The sequence below is a fragment of the Gallinula chloropus genome (genome assembly GCF_964237585.1).
Source record: "Gallinula chloropus genome assembly, chromosome: 9".
NCBI classification, from domain to species: domain Eukaryota; kingdom Metazoa; phylum Chordata; class Aves; order Gruiformes; family Rallidae; genus Gallinula; species Gallinula chloropus.
In genome coordinates, this window is record NC_140094.1 from 22,623,612 (window position 1) to 22,646,907 (window position 23,296).

Sequence of the window (23,296 nt, forward strand, 5' to 3'; positions counted from 1 at the left end):
AGCATTGGAAACAGTGCTGAAAGATGCTGTGTGTAGGAAGTGAGCTCTTCATTCCCTGCTTTGGGCTGGCTGGGGAAGATTCACCTTTGTTTTCAGAACCTCCTCAGGAAGCTGTTTTGGATATTGACATAATTGTTTTGTTTGAAGTGACTGATAGTCATCACTCTGGATTCAAGAATTTCTGCAGGTTTGTTGGGTGACAGTTGCAAATGCTAATTGCTGTGATAAGCACTTTTAAGTTCTTCCCACAAGTGCCATCAAAATGCATTGTTTCTGCATTTAATCTTAAACTTTGATGTTCAATATCATCCTACTGCTGCAGTGGACTTCCCCAGGAATAACAGAGAATAAATTTTAGAAACCAAATAGAAACACAACAAGATAGAGAATGAGTTTGAATGTCTGTATCCTGTCAAAGAGGCTGACTAAAGACCAGCTTCTTTACTGCTTTCCATGCCGCCCTTGAGCAGTTATTTCTCTTTCTTGGTTTCGAGTAAGAAAAAAAATTGCATATTGTTACGATTTTATCAGGACGATTAAGGATGGTTTTAGATGTCTTTTTTGAAGTGGAGTTTGCACTAAAGCTACAATGCGAGGCTGCAAGCTTGCAGCAAAGACAGTGTTCTTTATACGATTGAGTTGGTGATCTATTCATTCACTTTCTTGTGGCTTGCTTGCTGTGGTTGAAAAGGGTAGAGCAGGGACTTGGATCTGTCACAGATAGCTTTCTTCTCCTTTGTGTTTGTGGAGAATAGAAACAATATGCCCCCTGAGGTAGCAGAAGTGGCTGCTTCATTTTATTGTCTGCAGGACAGCTGTCAATGGTGATCCACAAAACCAGGTTTGTAAAGATGCTAAAAGTACTATATTGTTTCCCACGGTAGGTTATTCTTGTGTTGGGCAATGGAAATTCTGACAGTCTGCCTGCTCTAAGGTAGAGATCTAAATATGAATTTTCTCTGAAAAGGAAATATCATCATTGTCCTTTGAGAAATGTGAGGCACTGTTGAATGAACAGTAGGTATTTAATATTTGTTGTTTACTTGTCAGGAATTGCTGATTAATTTTACTAAGAAATAAGGGGGTTGAAAACTGCCTGTTGAAACTTGTCATTCTTGATGCTTCTTATGAATAGCAGTTTAGCTGAAACAAGAAAGATAACTTCACTAGTAAGTCCCCTTAGACTTGCAAAGCAGCATTGGGAAACTGTTCTGGCTTTGTTTTCAGGAATGCATCGGAGCTTTGACCTTCGCCTGAGCTCTTCCTCTAGGTGTGAAGTCTAAAGATGTGTCACTGCAAGAAACTTTTTTCCTCAGGAACTTTGCATTATTTTAGGTATAAAATATTAATTTATGTGTCTGTTCAGATCTTTCCAAACATGAACTTGTGTTGTCTTCTGAAGCCAGTGGGTAGCTCCAGTGCTGTTGCTGTTATAACAGCTTTTTTAGCTGCAGTAGAGGTAAACTGAGCAATGCTGCCGTGTTTGCAAATACCATTGCTCAGACTGGTAGCCAGCAAGGGTTTGTTTTCCCTTAGCAATGCTTGGAGGGAGGATCTTGATCTGCAAGTACAGAACTAATCCTTTGGGGAAGTTATCTTTGTGTGTGTGTCCCCAGATGCATGTGTGAAGGTAGAGTGGTATGAGAAAAGGCATGTTTTAAGAAAAGAAAAATGAAATCCCTGGCCTCCTGAGAAACAGGAAAGAAATGTGAGAAGGGGAACAAAACAATGTTTGTTGTTTGAAGGACCCTTGTAGCACACAGGGAACTTTCTGGAAACATGTCTACTTTTATGTGTTTGTATCTCAGGGCAATCTCAACTACGGAAATTGAAGGAGATAGAATACTCAGATTCTGAGGAAGTGGTAGGTTGTATTACTTCCATATTGATGAATTACAACTTTATTCGTTAGAACTCTGCCATATACAGAGCTGGGAATACTACAGATTATCTGTATAAGGGTGTTTAGGATAAGCTTAAGGAAACCCCTTTTAATGAAGCATAAGCATATAAACTTTTTCCAACACCAGAATCCTGATACCATCGTTCTATTCTTTTTATTCTTAATACATCTAGAGAACCATAGGTAGTATTGACCTAGGATTTGAGTTCACAAAGTTCAGATGCTGTTGTTTGTCCACGTGCATTTCAAAGGTACTTAATTTTTAGGTCTCTAAGTTACTGTAACCATAGACTGCAGCACTTCAGCATTTGCATATATTCCTAGTTTCTGGGGTGTTAAGCTGTACCTATTCCTCAGTTGCTGCTGAATCACCTTGGGTAATGTTATCTTGGGTACCAAGCTTGGCACCAGCTATCAGCAGAGCTGGCACCATCACTGCAGACCTGCACTATCTGCCCCTACCCCTTAATTACAGGCAGTGTTTGCCATTTCTAGAGACTGCGTAATTCAGTTCTTAGAGTCCTGAAGTTCAAATGTTTTGTGAAAAATAGGAGACTCTGAGTGTGGTCTAAGACCAGCATCACAACGGGGACATCAGCTGATGGTAGTGCTAGTTCTTCTGCCTCGGTGTTCAGTAAGGCTGGTACCTTCACAGGTCATCTTCAAACTTCTCAGTCTTTTGAGAGTGAATGCAATTCTTCACAGAAGAGAAACTCAAATAAGCAGTTGTTGTCGAAGCCAACGACTCACCTCAGGCTGCCTTTGAACTGTTTTCACTCGTCTTGATTGGTCTGTTTGGGCATGCAGAAAGAATGAAAATAACATATTACTTGGTTTGCTATCTAACTAATGGATATTTGATGTTTCCAAGTCCTGTGAATTTGAAATGAATGTATTAGTAAAATCTAAGGGAGGTGATAGCAATAGATGAGGAGATAGTGTGAGCAAGAAAATGGAGAAAAGCAAGCAAAGGAAACAAAAAGACTGAGCTGTTACAGAAAGAAAAGAAGGCATAAAAAGCAAATCTCATCAGTAGATTGAGCAGCGAGCACCCTGACCAGCTTTAGAAAGTCTGAGTTTCCATGGGTGGTTTTTCCAGGGTTTGTTTATTTGTGAGATAGTAAATCTTTTCAGAGTTCTCAGAAGCATGTTATATGGGTTACTTCCATTTTTCTGAGTCATTGCTTAGCTGTCGTCCTATCTTATCCTGCTCCGACTCCAGGATTGCCAGATCTCCCAGTGCATTGCTGGTTAAACTGGGGTTTATCAGTCTTTGCCATGTTCAGAAACAGTTGGTGTGTTTGCACTGTGCCCTGTGAAGTGGGCTCCAGCAGCGAGAAGCCCCCCCAGGGAGGCACAAGAGCTTGGAGCCAGCGAAGTCTCGTGCCTTTTGAGCCAAGTAGCTTGAACTGTGCTGTGTGGAAGTGCTCCAGTGGCTGGTGCAATGTTGTACCTGCACAGCATTCCCGGGACAAGAGCAATAAATAAATGAGCCAGGCAAGTTGGCTTCTTTGATAATTGGTCGAACCTAGAGCAGTTGGAAATGAGGCAGCCTATTTCAATTAAAATAGAGTTTTGACTTTTGCAGTACTTTGTTATATTTCCATTCCACCTTTTTCTGAACAGGAGCTACTTAAAGTTTTCTCTTCTGGCAGTTCACTTACAGAGGTAATTCTTAACTTGTTGAGATGCTTAGCCCATGAAGCTCTTGCCAAAATGAAGACAGAATGAGAGCATCAGAAATAGGGAAGAAAATTAGTATTCAATAACCGTTTAGCAAGCGAAGCATTCTGTTTTGTTTCAAAAATGGCTTTGTGTGTGTAAATGGTTACTGTTTTAATATTTATTTGCTCTACTTTTAAAAAGCTGGAGAGAAATAATTTAATGCTAGTGTAGAGTTGAGTCAATTTGTAATGCAAAGGGGCAGCATTGGGTACTGAATGGAGGGGGAAACAAAGCTGTTTGAATGAAGTATGTCCCAATTAAGTTGCACCTTTCAGGAGAAGTGAACCCTGAAAGAGAAAGGAGCAGTCATGTAGCCCATCCTAACCATTGCAATTGAGCACAAAATGTGGAGGAAGAAACCCCACAGCTTTTTGGGGTCATAGGAGGAACTCACTTTTCTTTTCAACTTCCTTTCAAATTTCTATGTTATGAAATTGAATGAAGTTTTTGGAGCTATTGATTGTGAGAGTAAACATTGCTGCTGCTGTTCTCCACAGGGTTAGGTGAAGAGGTAGAGTACTGTTGCTGTAGCGGCTGAGTTACTGTAACTGCTATATGGGAGTGTTTTATTTTTTGAAAAACTGCTTTACCTGTAATTTGTTTACGGTGTTGGTGTTCTAATTCTGTTCTGTAGGGGATTGCTTTGGGAGGGGAGGTATGGAGCAAAACTCTGGGCAGAAATGTAGAAGGTGCAGCAGCAGGACAGCAGGGGACCTCATGCTATGAGCTCTGTATTTCCTGCTGCCTTGCTGCCTGTTTTCAAGCCTCTGGCTCTTCTAGTTTTCCCTCCCTTGTGCCACTTTTCCCCTTGCCAAACCCTTACTACTTGTGGCACGTTAAGCAGTGCAAGTTTGCTCTTTTAAGCAGAAATGCAGGTATGTAAATATTGCCATAATGTTACTGTTTAATCTGGTTCCCTTAGAGGACCTTGTTTACTTCTGCAGTGCTGCTGCTCCCCAAAGAAATGGACTCTCACTAAGCAGTGGAGTCTGTTAAATGTGACCTGTATGCATAATACAGTACAGATAGTGTAATCTAGAGCTGGCTGTTCACTAGTTAGTGGTAATCTGCATGCAGCTAGAACAAGCCAAAGGTGAATGTTCACACAAGTATGAAGTGTGTAAGTTAGAACACTGATAGAACTTGTTACAGTGGAAAACTGAAAGTGGGCCTTGGACCAGCTTCAATTACTCTATACTTAATGAGCAGTCAAGACAGCCTATATCACAAATGCTCCTTGTAGTCCTTCCCTTTAAACTTCTAATTTAATGTTCTGAAATATATAATGATTAGAAATCTCCTTTGCCTATTCTTCCCCCTGCCCCCTTCCCTAGGAGCACAGGAAGTTCAGATGTGACATTTAAAGACAGGAAATGTGTAACAAATGAGCCAGTCCTACTTCTCTGTAGTTACTCAATATGAATGCTAATGTTACTTGTGAGTGTAGGGTTATGTTTGTGATATGATATAGCTGTTTGGTAAGGCTGTTGATGGAGAAGTCTAATCTTTAGGATTTGTTTTGTTTTCTCCTTTAGAGCACAACTATGGAAGAAACAGCTATATGGGAACAACACACAGTGACTCTTCACAGGGTAAGTTCATACAATTGGTTGTGTGTGCCTAACGCAGGATACTGGTAGCTTTTGAAAACAATAGGAAAAAGCCAGATGTCAGGAAGTAAACCGAAAGGAAACTGTCATATTCCTCTGTTTAAATTTAGAGGTGTTGTAAAAGCTCCATTCAATAGTAGTGCTGTTCCTTGGGTTTCAGAGATAAGCCTGCCTACAAATAACTGCTAGAAGCAGAGCTTTAAATTACTTCTGTATGTAACTGAAAGTAGTTAGAAATCAACAATTGTGCTGTAACAAAAGCTTTGTAAGACTTAAGTATAATTTGTGGGGCGCAAACTGTAGTTAAGTGTGAATAATTATATTCAAAGCTGCGTTATTTGCCTCCCACTGTCTTAAATTAGTGGCTGAAAGGAGTGATTTTTTTTTTTTGGTGTCCAGAACGTGCACTGTACACAGAGGAATGTGTTCTAGGAAGCAGTGACTAGAAAGCATGACTAGACTGACTCTTCTCTTATTTGAGTTACTTGTAAATTGATTTACAATATAGCTGTCATAAGGGTGGACAAGACGTGCAACAAAGAATGAGTTTCATAGGGCAAGTGGAAAAAGGTGGGATGACATATCTGGCAGCAGCTTAGTATTAAAGCAACCATGGAATTGTGGCCCAAATGGTTGTATTTGTTCCAACAAAAGTGAAATGCTGAGGATTTTGCTCAAGGGAGCAAGATTTGTCACTTGCCTTCAATTCTTAAGCACAGGATTGAGATGCGTTAGGATTGTAGCATTGATCAGATGAATGGAAGTTTGACTAAAAATGGGTAAAAATAGATCAGCTGGTCAGGTAAAATGTTAATTCCCTGTACAAACCTACTAATGAGTGCAATACTGTTGATTCAACATTAACCATTTTGGTACTTGCCCTCTTAAGAAAAGACGGGTTATGCTCCGTTGGACTAGACGGCTGTCTAACAGTACCCTGTCTCTAACTGCAAGCACATGTGGGTGGGGGGGTGGGGAGAAAGTACAGTCAGGAGCAGCAATGTGTGTTGATACTTATCTAGGCTGCTTGTCAAGCTTTCACCAATTTCCAAGCCAAGCTCTTGAGCAAGTAGTAGTATTTTTATGTATAATTGCCTTTTATGTTTTCTTCTTGAAGATGTCTAGTTATCGTAGAACTTGTGTGAACTTTTAAAATTCATCTTACTGATGAAATTAATGCTGCTCTGTATTCAAAAGCAAGCAACAAATAATATGGCTATCAAAGGTTGGCTGGTAGATTATTTTGGTGATAGCTTGAAGGGGATTTTTTTTTCTGGTGCACTAACTTTGGTGAATCCTGAAAATGCTGAGTTCAGTCAGTACACAAAGGAGTAATGAAATGCTGCAGGAATCATGTCTTTGCAATTGCAGCATAGTCTGAAGTCCTGGTGTAGTATGGAAGTGTATGATTTGATTGTGTGCCAAACCTCAGCCAACTGTACTGGTTTAACTGTGTTGGTATCTGAGTGTCTCTTAAATGTTGAAGGCTGATGGCAGGTGCTGTTAACTTGGATAGCATTAACGTAGTCAAAACCTATTTTTTTTCCATTTGGTGGGTAAAAAAAGCAAAACTTTTACACCACTGTTCAGCAGATTGGTGCTTAGAACTTTATCCTTAGCGCTGGGAAGAGGTTTTAGGAGACCAACTGCATATCTGCTTGTGGACTACTTGATTTGGCTTTTCATTTGTGACATTCTTGTAGTGTTAAATTATCATGTAAACGAGGTTACTTCAGTTTAGTCAGAAGGAGTGTAATGCATTCAGATCTCAGTTATCCTCAAAGATATCTAGAAGTTAATAGAATTGGAATATGCTCAAAATGCCACTCTGATGTTGGAATATTTTTTGAGTTTATCTGCTCCACTTGGCTGGGCTACAGAACTCGTAGAGGCCAATGACTGTTGGCCACACGAAAAGAAAAAAACATTTGAGATTTGAACCTCTTCCTCTAGCGAGGCACACAACCGCGAGGCACACAACCGCGAGGCACACAACCGCGAGGCACACAACCGCGAGGCACACAACCGCGAGGCACACAACCGCGAGGCACACAACCGCGAGGCACACAACCGCGAGGCACACAACCGCGAGGCACACAACCGCGAGGCACACAACCGCGAGGCACACAACCGCGAGGCACACAACCGCGAGTCGCATTTAGTTTCTCTAGGGTGGAGGCTAGGCAAGCTTTACATTTTGTTGGTAGGCCTGTGAAGTGTTTGGGATTCACCAAAGTTTTTTGTATGTTCTGACAGTATTTGCCTTCAGAAATGAGGCTAGACAAGTAATTTGAAGAATCTCACCCAGAATAAATTTGTCTAAAACTTTAGCAAGCCTCCCTTAAAGAGGCAGAGAAGTCTGGAGTTGGTGTCAGTCTAGATCAGCTCTTGTCTCTTCATGTGTACCTGCTTGATGGCAAGTAAATCTGTCCCTCTGAGTGCCCCAGGGAAGTTGTGTAACCATAACTTCATTTTTTCCATTTTTAGTTGGCTTTTAATGTAGATCAAAACTAGTTAGTTAGTAAGGATCACTAACACTGATTATAATCAGCAACCTTAAAAGTAGAGGTTTTGTAGTTTGTGGCCTGTGTTAGCAGAGACACTTAAAATATGCTTGATTCCATTTATTTATATTTTGAGACTAAGTTTTGTCCTGTTGTCAGTTCCAGCACTGAATTCTTAGTTTAAGTCTGTGGTATGTATGAAGTGTTACATGTTTTAAAAATGGTTCTGTATTGTTAAAGAGGGCAGTTACTGATTTATGAACCAATGAATGGCAGTTCAGAAGTGTTGTTGCATACCTCGTGCTTTCTTTTAGAACGTGTGTTGATTCTGTAATGGCCCTTTAAAAAGGGGACAGGATGCTATGAACTTTGGAAGGTGGGCCTTGCAGAAGAGCAGGAAGTGTTTTGCATAGGGAGCTTTTGTTGAAGAATGTAGCCTTCTTCGCTTCCTTTGAAGGGTTCCTATGACCTTTGCTTTCCAGAGATGTCATCACAAATGAGGGACAGAGTATACTTAATCCCAGTATTCTCAGTATACATGTGCCAGTTTGGGTACTTTGATATGGTTCAGACAGCAATTGATGGTTTTTATGTGTTCCAGGTATGTTGCAGAATCTGCAAGAGCAGTAAGCACTCTGTCTGTGGTGTGATTTAACGTAGGAGTTGGTGAATTCCAGTACTGTTGTCAAAAGACTAGCTAGGAGCTATTTTAGGAGAGGCTTGAACTTTTAACTGAGAGCTTTTGTTTCCCCTTCTTTACTACCCTTGCAACTATTGGACTGCTGCTTGGCTCCTAAGATTGAGCCAGTCTCAAGGACAATTAAAGCTTATCAGGTAGCTAGAGTTTATATTTTGAGAGATCTGCTGTTTTTCTGTACTTAATTGTAAAGGACTTTAGGGAAGAACCTTGCACTTAGTATATTATGTGGCTTTCTTTGTACTTGAAGTCGAGTTCTGTGTGTCTGTTACGTGTCTCTCCTTCCCCTTGGGACAGAAACCAGGGATGCACATGCCTTTCTGCTTCTCCCTTGCTGTGGGAGGGCAAAATAGTTCAGTTGGGTTTTTGGGGAGTATTTTGATGGTGTCCCTACAACATCTGGTTGATTGAATTGGTTAAGTGGCAGAATTCAATAAAAAAAGAGGCAGTTTTAGTTATGATACTTGTTTCTATCCTGTATAATCTCTGGTGATCACCATCCTGTATTTCCAGACCTGTAGCAGCTAGGCTTAGCTTTCAGAGGGCACTTCAGTTTATCGCTTACAGTTATGGTAGGTAGTAGGGTAAGATGAAGAGTAAGTAGTAGGCTGAGGATTATTGGAAAGCTTCTTAATTGAGCTCTTAAATTTTACAAAAGATCCAGGGTTTGATTTCAACTTTCTAGTTTGAAGTATTTCTTAAAAGCTTGCTAATAACATAAATTGGAGTTTTATCTGACTTGTGGTCTCTTTTGACTGCTGTCTGAAACACTGTAGTCTCCAATACAGAGCATCTTGTAAAGAAGAATGTTCAAGTAACTAGTCATCTTAATAGTAGTGATTTGGTTTGCACATCTACTCTTAAAAACCCAAAAGGTAAACACCAAGGTAAGGTTTAGTGGGTTTCTGCATCTCTACTGTCCTTAGCCTCATGATTTTATTTTTTGAGTGGAGAACTAGGAGAATTTTTTAAGCTGGAAGGAAAGGTAATATTTAAATGAAGTTTGATATAGATGTATTAGTTCTCTCTTACCCCTTCTCCACCTAAATATAGTATAAACTGAATTCTCCTTGTTAGAGTAATGGAGAACTGAAGCAGTGGCATGAGAAAGAGGAAATATTATGGTTTTGAAAGGGGATTTTGTTATGTATATTCCTAGGCTATTATGTATTCTCTTTGTTTGAAAAATAAAATAGAAAGAGAACTTCAGCTCTGGTCATAACTAGTCATTATAATCCTTTAGCTTGTCCTCCTGCATGATGCAGGGTTTCGCTTAGTAATTCTTGAATACCAGCCATGATTTCTGGCTGATCTGACTGGAATGTATCTTGAAATGATGTCCAGTCTTCCTTTAATGAGTTAAAATGGGTGTAGAAGCAGCAGGAAGGTGTACCCTTCCCCACTCTCCCAGCCTTGTCAGACCAACTGATTTTCTTCATGGTTGCTAGCAGTATTTGCTAACTGTTGAATTTCTGAACAGCGACTCTCCCAATCTTAGTTGTAATACTGCATGCTCCTATTCACTGCTTACAGGATAAATCTGGGCCATCTTTTTCTGACCTCTCCTTTTTATTTTGGGAGGGGGGGAATAGGAAACAGGATTTTATTTGGGCAGTAATTACTGTCCAAAAAGCTGAGTGTCATATGCCTTACAGATGCAGACTGCCATGTTATTCTGCTGTCTCTGTAAGGTTATGAAACTCGCTGTCGAAGCTGGGCCATTTTTGCTCAAGTCAGGAAAAGAGGGATAAGTCTGACAGCATGGAACGCACAGTGTGTGGAATGGAGAGGAGGAATTGACTGAAACATGATCTTTTCCATTCAGTGACTGTGGTCTGCATAGCTGAAAATTCCATAATCAGTTCTTGAGCAAAATACAGCATTTAAATGGTAATAGCCTTCTAACTGTTTTCTGAACAATGATGGAAGAGCTAGACAGTCTGCAAATCAGTTATATTTAGAAGGTTTATTTCCCACCCTTGCTGCTTCCAGGCAGAAATGTAAGCATCATGGTTGTATCTTGAAATATCTAACAGGAATAACTTTTCAGAGGCATTGACCTTGCTGTAGTGGCAGGTCACCCTAGAGGGAGAAGATTGAAGCAAATAACTTTTGTTAAGATGCAGATGATGTGCAAGTGTTGACAAGGTTTTGATGTATTTAATGGTACAAGTGATCTTGGTATTATTCCTATGAACTGAGCCTGCAGTCATACTACTGTGTGCTGGGATCCTGTCAGTTCTGAGCTAAGCAAGGTCAAGCTGGGTAAATACCACAATGTAAAACCTCAAAGAAAGTGTTGCAGGAAGTGATAGGGGTTTGAATCAGTATCCCAACACAGTGTATAGTAAGTTGTATTTACTGAAAGTTGAGGTCTTGCTGATCACCTGAAGGCCAGGCCATAAAAATGCAAATGATAACTCTAATTTTTGGTTTTGAGAGAGACTGGGTAGTTAGGCAGAGACTTTCAGACTGAAGTGTTTTTTTATTTATTTTGAATCTGCCTGTTCCTGGATTGCATAGTACTGTATGGGTCATTGATCCTTCTTGCTTCCAATAAGTTGTATTCATCCCATAGGACCTTTTTTGCTTGACTTGGGAATGTGAATTGGGACCATGTAAGTATTAGAAAGTAAAATATTTCTTGCATTATAGGCCCCTGGATTTGGATTTGGTATTGCAATATCTGGAGGAAGAGATAATCCTCACTTTCAGAGTGGCGAGACATCAATAGTTATTTCTGATGTGCTGAAAGGAGGCCCAGCAGAAGGACTGTTACAGTAAGTGCCAGACTATATCTGCATTCTGATGTGGGGGCATTCATCTTTCAGTGGTAGTTTAACCTCCTAAGCATTTTGGTCTCAATATACCCATCTGTAACTGTTCATATAGTAAGTTTATAACACAAGCAGTTTGTTCAGGGATGCCCATTCCCCAGTATTTTCCCCTTGGCAAAAAGCATTTACAGTGTGTGTTGTGATGTTTCATTCAGAGAAAATGACCGCGTTGCGATGGTGAATGGAGTTTCAATGGATAATGTCGAGCATGCCTTTGCTGTTCAGCAGCTGAGGAAGAGTGGGAAGAATGCCAAGATTGTAAGTGAATGTCTTCATTGAAGAGTTAAGCTTGCTTAAATTCTGACTTAGCACAAGTGAAATGGTCTCAGGTCTGCTGTGAAATACGCAAGGAACTCTAATACTTGGGTGATGCTTCAGGTTTCAGTGGTGATTGAGACATGTTTATCGTGCAGGTGACCCAAGATTCTGGTAAAATGTGAATGCTCATGTTTAGATATGCACTGGATGCTTCAGAATCCTTTTCTTTATGGTAGAGTTCTTCACAGTTTGCCAAAAGCTCAATTCTCTGCTTTAATACATCTTTGCTTTCTTGTGTGCACTTTTATCAAGGCTTCTCAAAGGCTAATGTCTGCTAAAGGACATTACATGACTGGTCATGCATGACCATGGTTCTTTTTATGCTCAGTAAACAGTTTACCGAAATAAAGTATAATTACCTTAATTCCTGTAATTTTGTAGGCTTATTCAAAGTGGTTGGCTTTTGAACTTTGCAAACCAGAACACGTCATTGCTAAAGGGTAGTAATCCATATTTCTGTAGTACCATGAGATTGATGTAACAAAAAGTAGAACTCGGATACACAACAGCTTCTTCATTCAGAAAAGCAGGCTTCTGGGGCTTGTGGAAAAGCTGTGGGGCTGATGCAAAAGTTGTTTTGCATTTGTAGATTTAGCAGTTAGTTAAAGCTCACAGAAACATGTGTGGTGAACTGTGCGGGACTTCCAGTATCTTGCATATATTTACACAGCAAAATTCAAAGTAGTAATTAATGGAAACTTCATGGTATAACTTGGTTCAGTTCTGTAACACAGCAAATAAACCTCTGAATAGTGTTGAGTCTTATTCTGGAAACAGCTGTCTACTTTAGTGCAGACCAACTTTGAAATTGCAGTGGGAATGCTTGCCTTCCTCTGTGGCTTGCATGAACATAGCTTGGGAAGATTGGGAGGCTTCAAAGTGGAGCATTATTGTCAATAAGACACTGAGTATACAGTAGATTACATGTTAGCGAAAGCAGCTTTTAGTAGTGCCAGTAACTGAGTTGTGGCTTTAAGCAAAGAGAGAGGGCGATAAAACCTGCTGCTCTGTGAAGATAGAATATCCTGTTATACTACAATGGCTGTTATCCTATTGCCATTGTTACAGAAGAGAAAAAGGACTAAACAACTAAACCCAAACATACCCCTTCACTTAAACCAGGTTTTTAATAATCTGTGTTGAGTCTCCTATATCAATTGGGTAGAATTGGCTGAGGAATTGAGAGCATTCACAAACATATCTGAGTGTCATCTTTTGAGCTTTGGGATTGGCTTGGCTTCTGATATTTAGTAACATCATTAGCATTACGAAGCTGGAGGCTAGTATCTAGTGTTTGGTTATAGACTATCCGAAGGATGAAGAAAATTCAGATTCCAGTGGCCAGACAAGAACCTGAACCGGTGTCGGAAAACGAGGATGATAGCTATGATGAAGAGATCCGTGACCCAAGAAGCAGCCGTGGTGGTCCAAGTGCCAGCAGAAGGCACGAGAAGAGCTGGGTGCGAGATCGAAGTGCTAGCAGAGAGAGAAGCTTGTCGCCGAGATCAGACAGAAGGTCGGTTACGTCCAGTCAGCCTGCAAAACCTACCAAAGTAACACTGGTGAAGTCGAGGAAAAATGAAGGTAACCTGTGTGTAGTTCTCTTGCTAAGACTTTTGCTGGGCTTCATGGACTGTATGAACAATGCTCTTAACTCTTTGCTTGTTTTACCTGTAGCTATCTGAAAACTTAACTGAGAACAAGCTCTTCTTGTATGTCTCATGGTTATTTTCATACTCCAAAAAACATGTGCTTAACTAAAGGTAAAGTGTTGTTATGTAAACACATCTTAGCTGTGGACCTGACAGCTGGTAGTGGGTGGCTGTGTGCCCTTCCATACAGTTCAGTGGAGTTTTCAGTGACCCTCACTGAAAGGGAAAACTGTAAGTTAAGCTATTGAACTGCAGCTAGGATTACAGGCAGAGTTAAAGAAGAGATTGATATAATGGTAAATCCATACAGTAATTACACTGCAGCCCTTCATGTGCCAAGTTAACTCCTCTTTGTGTTTCCAGTGCAAATACTGTGTATTGTAAATCCTGTTGTTTTTAATTGTAGCCTCATCAGTGTTTTTCTTTCTCTCTTTCTTTAACTGATATTTTATAGAGTATGGTCTACGGTTGGCAAGCCACATATTTGTGAAAGAAATATCCCAGGATAGCCTGGCAGCAAGAGATGGCAATATTCAGGAAGGAGATGTTGTCCTCAAGGTATAGTAAATGCTGGTGATTCTAAAGGAAAACTCACTGATATAACTGTACTTGGAACTAGATATTTCTTAGTAGCATAATTATTGCTAGTAGGTGGTGTATTTTTATTATTTCAAAGATCATTAAATTTACATATAAATTAACTTATCTAACAAAAGGAAAACTGCAAAGCCTTTTTGGCTGCCTGGTATTGTTCCCAGGCCTTACTCAGAAACACAGTGCCCACTGTAAATGCATAACAGAAAACATTGGAGAGATCACATAGGGCCGAAGTCTCATGCTTAGTTATACAATATAATGTTGTGGAATTGTGGTGTTGGGCAACACTAGAACGTGTCTTCAGGTTAATTCTTTATTTTTGTAGAAATCTATATACCCAGAGATTTTTAATGCATAATTTTTATTTCACAATGCTGCTGTCTTGGTGCAAAAAAAGCCATACTGTTCCTCTGCTGAATATAGCAGTGCTGGGTCAAAGAACAAGTAGTATTTTAAAGGCTTTGTGTTAGTGGTACAGGCTCTGTCTTTGAAAGATGGAAATGTTTTTCTCTGTTATTGGGCTCATCCAGGCTATAACATAATCTGCCACTGTATTTTCTTATTCTGTTCCAGATCAATGGCACAGTGACAGAAAATATGTCTTTAGCAGATGCAAAAACACTCATCGAAAGGTCAAAAGGCAAGTTGAAGATGGTTGTTCAACGAGATGAACGAGCCACACTGTTGAATGTTCCTGATCTTTCTGACAGTATTCATTCTGCTAATGCTTCAGAAAGAGATGGTGAGTATAACTAACTTCCATTTCTAAAGGGAGAGAAGAGTTCCCGGTATTGCCAAGATGTGAAATACACCTAGGTGGGATGAGAGGGTGGGGATAAAAGCTAGGATTAAGTTGGTCATAATAAGAGCTTATTCTTGCTTGAATGTGATTGAAATCCACACTGTCAAAAACAGTGGAGGACAAAGATACAGTTCCTATTACTACAACTTTGTTCTTTCAGGGCTACTAAGTTTAGTTCTGAAATAATAAACGTAGTTTTAACATCTTCATAAAAAATCTTTGCAGAAGCTTATTTCCATTTGAGCAGGTCACACCACCATTTTAATTACAGTCATTTCATGGAAAAACAACTTTTATTTAACAGACATTTCAGAAATTCAGTCGCTGGCATCAGATCATTCCAACCGATCACATGACAGGCCCCGCCGCAGTCGTTCACGATCTCCTGACCAGAGGTCAGAGCCTTCAGACCATTCCAGACATTCTCCACAGCAGCCCAGCAACGGCAGGTGATGGCAGCATTGTATTATTTCTAAATCAACTGTTTAATGTGACATATAAGTTGTAGGAGTGGTTGGATTTATACAGTGTGACAAATGTGGTGCAGAACTCTGGTACTTGTCATGCAGTGTTCTTTGAGAGGTGTAGCTGATAATTTTCTTAAATTTCAGGAGAAATTGAACCTTTAGCTTCAGTGTTACCCTGTTTTTAAACATAATCTTAGAGCATGGTGTTATGAATGACAATGTAAGTTCAATAGCGATATATGTTTTTGAAGCATATGTAATGATACTTTCTTTTCAGCAAGCAGCTAGCTGCAAGGATATTTGAAATGATTGTTAGCACAGTTCCTATGGAATGTCCCACCTGGGTAAATCTGTTGAATATTGCTTTACTTAAGCATAGGCTTTTTATTTTCTTAACTATCCTCCTTTAAAAGCTCTCTTACGTTTCTGAGTACATTTAATTCCTACAAAATAAGGTGCATTGCATGAGAGAGGGAGCTTTTGGGGTGTAGTGTTTACTGTTTGAACACTTTCAAATGGGACATTCGTGATGGTTCTGAAGCAGGTAAGTAATTTTATATGAATTCAGTTAAGTCATCTGTTCTATAGTTGGAATTTTTTTCTTCCATGTGGAACTTTAATCTTGAACTACATACATGTGTCCTGTTTTGCTTTTCCAGAGTTTGGAAATGGATATTTTAATTGAGATAGAATTTCAGTATTGGATTTTAGATTCTACTACACAATTGTAAGAGAAGGTGACCGTGAGTGTTTGTAGATACTGGAACAGATGTTGGAATTGTTTGGTTGCAAGGTCCAAATTCAGAGCCTGTATTAGAATATTCTTAGATGCTGCCAAAAATTCTGAGAAACTAATTTTCAGCTAGGAAATTTCTACGTGAAATGAAGATATTCCTCATTGGCTATTAATAACATTCTGTTTGCCTCATGGGGAAAATAACACTTTGTACTGTCAGCATTTTAGGAGGGTTTTTTAAGGATCGATAATACCTGCGTGTGCACCTGGCTGGGATTACGCATTACAGACATTTTTTGCTTCTCTTCCATGTATGGTTGTTGGGAGGGACCACGTGCATGAAAGTTTTCTTTTCAAGAAGGAACCCCATGTTAGTGGGAAGAGCGTAGAAGTAGGGTATCGGATGGAGGGATGCTCCATTCTCCATTTTAAGTGTGCACTTTGCAGCTCAAAACGAGCCATGGACAGCTGGAATGCGGCAGGGGTAGGTCAGATCTCACCAGCCATCTTCACGTTTCCAAGTTGTGGGGTTTTTATGGTATTGCAGAGTGGTTGAGGTTGGAAGGGACATGCAGGCGTCATCTTGTCTGAGTTCCCCTGCTCGGGCAGGGCCACCTGGAGCCAGTACACTAGTACTGTGTCCAGGTGGGATTTAAGTAACTGCAGAGAGAGAGAGTCCATAGTTTCTCTGGGCAGCCTGAGGCAGTGCTTGGTCACCCACACCGTGAAAAAGGGTTTCATATTGTCCAGAAGGAACCTCCTGTGTTTTACCTTGTGCTTGTTGCCTCTCTAGGTGTGCCACAGGGTACTACTGAAAAGAAACTGTCTTCATATTCCTTAACCCTCCCTTCAGGAATTTTGTATGTATAGAGTTCACCTGATCATGCTTTTCTCCAAGCTAAACAGTCCCAGCTGGCTTCAGGGTCTCCTAGGAGGAGAGATGCCTTAGTCTTTTCACCATCTTTGTGGCACTTCACTGGGTTGTGTCCAGTATGATCGTATTTCTCTTGTGCTGAGGAGCTCAGACCTGGACATAATCCTCCAAGTGTGGCATCACCAGCGCTGAGCAGATGGTAAGGATCCCACTGTGACCAGTCAGCAGTAGTTTGCCTACTGCAGCACAGGAGACCATTGCAGCCTTTTCTGCTGCAAGGGCACATTGCTGCCTTGTGTTCAGTGTGGTGTCCCTTAAAACCCTCAGGTCTCTTTATGCCAGGTTTCTTTTCAGCTGGGTGGCTCCCAGCATGTATTTGTCCACAGGATTGTTACTCTCCAGGTGCAGGACTTCTTCATGAATTTCATGAGGTTCCAGTCAAACCAATTTTTAAGCCTGTGGCGGTAACTTGTAACAAGCCCTAAAGTTTTAGGCCACAGTTAAACTACAAGCTTCTGCTTGTTCTAGGGTTTAGTCATGGCTTTGCAGCTCTTAACAATTAGTAGAATCTTTTTTATTTAGAAAGATGAAAGTTCAGCTGTAAATGTTTCCATCTTGGACTAGATGGATTGAGTTCCTGCTTTCTCTGCACAGTGAATGCAGAGCACCATTTGGCCTTCTGTGATACTATTTTATCCCTGTGGTGTCTGAGGAGAAATACAAGGAGCTGTCACCTTGTTTTTCCTTTTTTTCATATTAAAATAAATAAAAATCACTTGGCCAACTCAAGGCATTGTTTTGGTGAGAAAGATCATAGCTCCATAGCTTGGTGTTCTAAGGCAGTTTAGGAAGCTTAGGATCAATGAGTATTCTGCATCTTCTTTCTCATAACTTGATGTGGTTGTCTAGGACTGTTTCTGTTTATTGTTGAGATGTTTAGGTTTGGAAAAGATGGGTATTTTTTGTTCTGTTTGGGTTTTGTTGTGTCTTTCTTTCTTTCTTCTCCCCCTCCCCCCCCCCAAGGACAGAATGAAGATGGTTTCTGGAGTTGGCGTTAAACCCAACATTTAGGAATGTTCGGCTGAACAGTTTTGAATGTCAATGAAATTGACTTTGTAGAGTTGCCTTCTAGGATATACCCTTAAAATAGGAAACACTAAGAAAAAATTGATTGTGAGGTCTCTGTCAGGTTTGAAACCTCTATTTCTTGACATGAATTTCTAAGCAGTGTGAAAAGGGCTTGTGGAGGAAGGAAAACGTAAAAATCCATTAAAACTGAAACTGTGACTGACTTACCCTGGTATTAGTGCTTTCCTGTCCTGTTATGGTGGCTTAGTTAGATGGTCACTTCCTCCCTATGGACTACACTGTCAGAAGAATTAAATCCTTCCTGAGAAGGAACTTTGAGTTTATCTCCACTTTGAATGCATCCGCTATATTGCTTTTTGAACAAGAGCTGCCTTGGCGTGGAGCAGCTTCTTGTTGGACCTGTCCCTTTCAAGATCAGAACATCTGGGCGCTGAGCCACATCAAGAAAAACATGTTAAAAGCAGCTTTTCTTTAGAGTGGTTATTTGTGCAAGTTCAAATCTGCTGTAATAGCAAGTTAGTTGCCACTGCTTCATTTGGTAAAATTTGGGTTAAAAAATAATCTGGAGGGGGGGAAAAAAGCACTTGAGAATGAACTGAGGAGGAAAAGGTGCCAGAAGTCCTCCAACTGAGCTGAAGGAAGACATGAAAACTGTATTGAAAAGAATGAGTCTTTATTTAGACCCTGTTCTGCCAAGTGTTTGTATGTTAATGAGGAGAGAAATTGCAGTGAGGAATCTTGGTCCTTCCATATAAGCTTAACTACAGACTGACTCTTCTATGTGTGTAGTAGAGCACGGAAATCCACTAGCAGATTTGCTTCACTATTGCTTTGGTGTCTAACAGTCCTCAGTGTGGCCCTTCTTCCAGTATTCCATGTATGTATGTATACCAGTGCATCTCCAATTTTCTTGGATGCAGGAGTTCCATAACAATTGCTATTTGAACATTCTGTCATAGCACTTGTACATTTCTTTAGTCTGGAAGAAATGCATTGATGTCTCTTGAACAGTTGTTTCTAAAACTTGTGTTCTAGAACACATGCTTCTAAATATATTAATAGAAAACCCTAATTATGCTTATATGGTTTTGTCCGTTGTGGAGGATTGCGAATTATTCATAATCTTAAACAGAATTTGGAGAATGCATCTTGCAGATTGTCAGAATGGAGGTAAATACTCGTTGTTCTGGAGACTTGGAGAACTCATAGCTGGCTGATACTGAATTAGGTAGTAAGTGAAATAGTAAGGTATAAATATGTCCTGGCTTTGAGGAGGAGCTCTCTGAGCAGATGATATTTTAAAAGCTAAGTATAGTTTTAAAGGATGCATGTAATTTTGAAGATGTGCAAAACAACTGCTTAGGCAGAGGAAAAATGCATCTTAAATATAGAATGTCAGATAACATAAGGACACATTGTAGAATCTGTTAGGAGCTGTACTTAAAAAAGACAGAATAAGCAAAAGAGGTCTTTGCAGCATAAGTTAGGGAAGTATCATATGTATTCTTCCTTACCCCTCTGGTCTTAACTGCTGGCAGCAACAAGTTGTTGAGCTAGATCAGCTTCTGGTGTGACCCATCCTGAAAAGCAGCACTGGTCAAGGTGGCCTTTTGGCTGCTGTCCTCACACAGAAAAAATTCCCCTTTGGGAGCTCTTTCTCCTCTGCTACCTTCCTCACCTGGGTACTGGAATAGTAAAGAGGTTTTCTGATACGTTTAACGCTTCAGCCTCAGGAAGAAAGGTGTGGCAGCTTGAAGAAATCCCTGTACAAGTCATTGTTCTTTCTGAAAGGATGAGGCTGACTTTGTAATACAGTAGCTAATTCATATGTAGCATGAGATTTGTTCTGTGCTTTTTCAAAACAAATAGAAAAACTGGACTAAACCCCAACCCTGTTTTAAATGAAAGATGTCTCTTGGCTCTTACATATTCTCATACTAAACAGTTTGAGATGTGCTAAGAAGGCATTTGGGAATAGCCTGTGTATCAAAAGATAGGCAGTAGTGTTTTGTTTTGAAGCAGTAGCCATGGCTGATGGTGGTGTTTGGTGACTGAAGGCTGTGTGGAAGTCAGGCATACTCGGATGGGGGCACTGCTAGGAAAAACCCCAAACAAGGGGAGGAGGAAGTGACATGAAGGGGGTGCTGGCACAGCACAGATGTTCAACAATAGTGTTGCAGTGCACTCAGTGAACAATACTTTTGTCTCTTGGGAAGTGCAGCTGTCGGTTTGGAACCAGTTTCCATCACCTAGAACCAGTGACATGATGGAGTAGTTTCCTGGGTTACCTTGCAGTGTGAAACAGTGCTGGCTGGACAAGTGACAGTCGGCAAACGTTCCGCTCCCCTACTGTTGCGTTCTGCCTCTTCCTTTCTGTTCTGTCACAGGGGTTTCTGTTGGCTTATTTCCATCCAAACCATGTGTTGTGTAGAGCAGGCCTGACCTTTTGCCGGCATTTTAGGTGGCAGGGTGTGTTTGTTTACACACAGAGCAGGAGCCCAGCCTGGAAGCATATTGCTTCAGATGCTTCCCTGCCTCTCTTCTGTGCCATACTCTCAGGGTCTGTGTTTTAGTTACTGTTCTTAAGAGTGGTTTTCTTCCTTATTTATGCTCTTTCATGATAGATTTAAGTATAAAAGCAGCACAAATTACAGGGGTTTTGAACTGTCCTTGCATAGCAACTGCAGTGTGCTTGTGCCTTATCTTGAAAACCAAACAGAGAGATTATTGTGGAGTAATGCTTCTGATAAGTGTTAGGACTTGTTTGGAAATAAGTAGAGAGGGCTCATGGGGAATGGTACTGTAATTTCTCATTAACTGGTGCTCATTACCCAAAAATCTTTGAATGGGGAGGGAAATTAGTTGTAGCTTATGCTAATATAGGACTCTTGTTTATAAGACACTTGGTATGCATTTCAACAGCTAAGTGCTGGTCTCTTCAGTGAGCTGGGGACTACTTTCAAGGTAATGAGGAGTCAGTCATGTTTTAACCCAGTGTTGGAAGTAAAATAAAGCTTTAAGTTTATGCACTTAATTTTATGTACAAATGAGAACGTGCTAGAAATCTGAAAGAGGAATAGGAAGCCTTGTGTCACTGAAGTTAGGAAACAAAGTAGAAGGATAAATGTTTACTTTTGATTTTGCTAGGCATAATGGTTGTGGCATCACTTTAATTGACTCTAGAAGCCCCCTAAAAGGGGTTTATCTGCATAGAAGAGGCACAAACAAAGTTTTTAAAAATCAGGCTGAAGTGCTTGTTTTTACCAGTGACTTCTAACAAGGTGGTGGTGTGCAATGAAGGGGTGTCTGTGTCTTCCCAGGCTGTTGTGATGGTTGGAGTGTTTTGTTGTACTCTGTTTTTAGTTCTGCTTTTAGCTGCCATCAGGCACAGTTTTAAAACTGTCAGAAGAAAGTACTGAAAAGTCTTAGCGTGCCTTGGCTGAACAGCTGAGCTTTGCTGCTGATGTGCTTTCCTAAAGCAGCGTGGTTTGAAACATTCTGCTTGTGTTTGGATGTTCACCCTTTCTTTTCTTTCCTGCACACATTAGACGAGTGGGTCTTCTGGGATCGCTTTTCCCTAAGTCATACTTCCAGCTCATGAAGTATTGCTTCTGAAAAAGCAAGCGGTCTTTGCTCTGTAGGATGGATTTCTTTGGGTACGGAAAGCGATACTCATTGCCCAGTGGCACCATCTAGCTGTTGGTAGAGGGAAACTTCTGTAGCTTCTCTCCTTTCCGAGGTGGACTTGTACCTCCTGGCCAAGCCCTTGCTATCTTTGAGGAAGTGCGTTTTTTCCCTCCTTGGCAATTAAGTCTGTTACATAAAAAGCTGCGATTTGTTTGTGTCTGTCTTCTGTCAAATATCTTTCTCCCTGAAAATTTGCCAGCTCTCAGGAACTTAATAGATACTTTGAGCATCTCATGACTCTAAGAATGTGCATGCTCTGGAGTTATGGCTGTTTCTTCAGTATATTGATTGACTTTTGTCTTTCCAGAAGATTATTTAGTATTCATCTGTCCCAACCTTATTAAATTACTTACTTTTCAACAGACAGCAGCATAGCAGTTAATGTTTCAATGTTCTCTTCAGTACAGCTACTGCCTGCATACAAAAATAGAAAAAAAATACCTGTTTGTTTGAGCTAAAGGAGTAGACAACGTGTTCTTTTGAGCTTTAGTTGCTCCCATTTAAAGAACAAGAGGTTTATTTAATGTGTCATACATGCCTTTCTCTTACAATGTATGGGAAATGCAGAAAAAAGTGAGCTGTCTTTTTACTGGAATACATGGATGAGAAGCACTTCTGTCTTGTAATAGCTGTGGATTGAAGGCATCATCCTCTCTGAGAAACCAGGGGCACGTCTGCATTCTGTCTTTAATCTCTGCAAAACCTTACTGAGAACCACACCAGCAGTACTTGTGTTTCAAGGCAACAGCCATACCCAGGAGCAGATCAATTAGCTTGGGAACAGACAAGCGTAAGAATTAAGTCCAAGAATCTATGATCTCTACAGGGAGGGATGAGAAAAACAACTCTAACTGCTCTTTTTCCCTTTGCCTCTATGTATTGTATGCTTTGAATATACAGCACACATGTATGACCTCTGCTTGAAGCAGAGGGCAGTCTCTGTTTTACTGTGTCCTTCCCCTTCCTAATTAGCTGTATCTAGAGAAGTCGTTTTATTACCATGAAATGAGGGACAAAATTCTCAGATTTAGAAATGGTAACAGTTATTAATAATGTGATACTCTAAGAACAAAGCAATATTAAACAGTAAGTGGTAATTCCTTACCCACCAAACCTGGACTTGTGAATGAAAGGATTTATTCTTTAGTCTTAGCACACCAAGGTTGTACAAATAATTCTATATGCAGAGTGGAATCTCTTTTTCTAATGTAGTCTTCGAAGCAGAGAAGATGAGAGAATAACTAAACCAGGAGCTGTCTCTACACCTGTAAAGAATGCAGATGATGTTGCTAAAACCGTGGAAGAGGTGACAGTTGAAAGAACTGAAAAACAAACTCCACCACTCCCAGGTAAAACACTGAAATATATGCTTCACGTTGTTGAGAATGGATGACCAGTAAAGACTTTGCACCATTGTTTTTGTGGAACGTTTTTTAAGTCTTAAAGCTGACCAAGTCCTAATTATTTTTATTTCTGAGTACAACCAGTCTTTGTAACTCTAACCCCATTTGTGTCTTGGAGTTTAAGGTCTGGAAATCCAAGCTGTGGGGTCTGCTAATTATATAGGTGTCAAACCCCATTGCTTAGCGCTGTATTTATAGGTGATAGTTGTAGGGAGTCTTTGGTCTGATTTTCTTGTAGTGAGGTTAAAAGCCATTATTTCTTTTCTGAGAGTCAAGCAGCAGACTGGTTTTTACGGTGTGAAGGGGCAGACTATATTTAAACAAGGATATAGCTAAGCCTGTTCAGAACCCCTGTTCCCAAGAGGGGACCCAAACCAGTCTGAAATGAAAAACGA

At 40.3% G+C, this 23,296-nt stretch overlaps 1 protein-coding gene across 3 annotated transcripts in view; it reads left to right on the top strand.

The window, feature by feature from the left end:
* Positions 1–23,296, top strand: part of TJP1 (tight junction protein 1) — a gene marked incomplete at its 5' end in the record, with an annotated part of 154,940 nt that overhangs the window by 105,230 nt on the left and 26,414 nt on the right. For all 3 annotated transcript variants that reach the window (XM_084268046.1, XM_084268047.1, XM_084268048.1), the window contains 8 exons: positions 5,164–5,220; positions 11,095–11,219; positions 11,432–11,534; positions 12,899–13,178; positions 13,701–13,804; positions 14,417–14,585; positions 14,950–15,094; positions 22,711–22,847. In XM_084268046.1, coding sequence (XP_084124172.1) covers positions 5,164–5,220; positions 11,095–11,219; positions 11,432–11,534; positions 12,899–13,178; positions 13,701–13,804; positions 14,417–14,585; positions 14,950–15,094; positions 22,711–22,847 — 1,120 coding nt within the window. The remainder of the gene's footprint in view (positions 1–5,163; positions 5,221–11,094; positions 11,220–11,431; positions 11,535–12,898; positions 13,179–13,700; positions 13,805–14,416; positions 14,586–14,949; positions 15,095–22,710; positions 22,848–23,296) is intronic.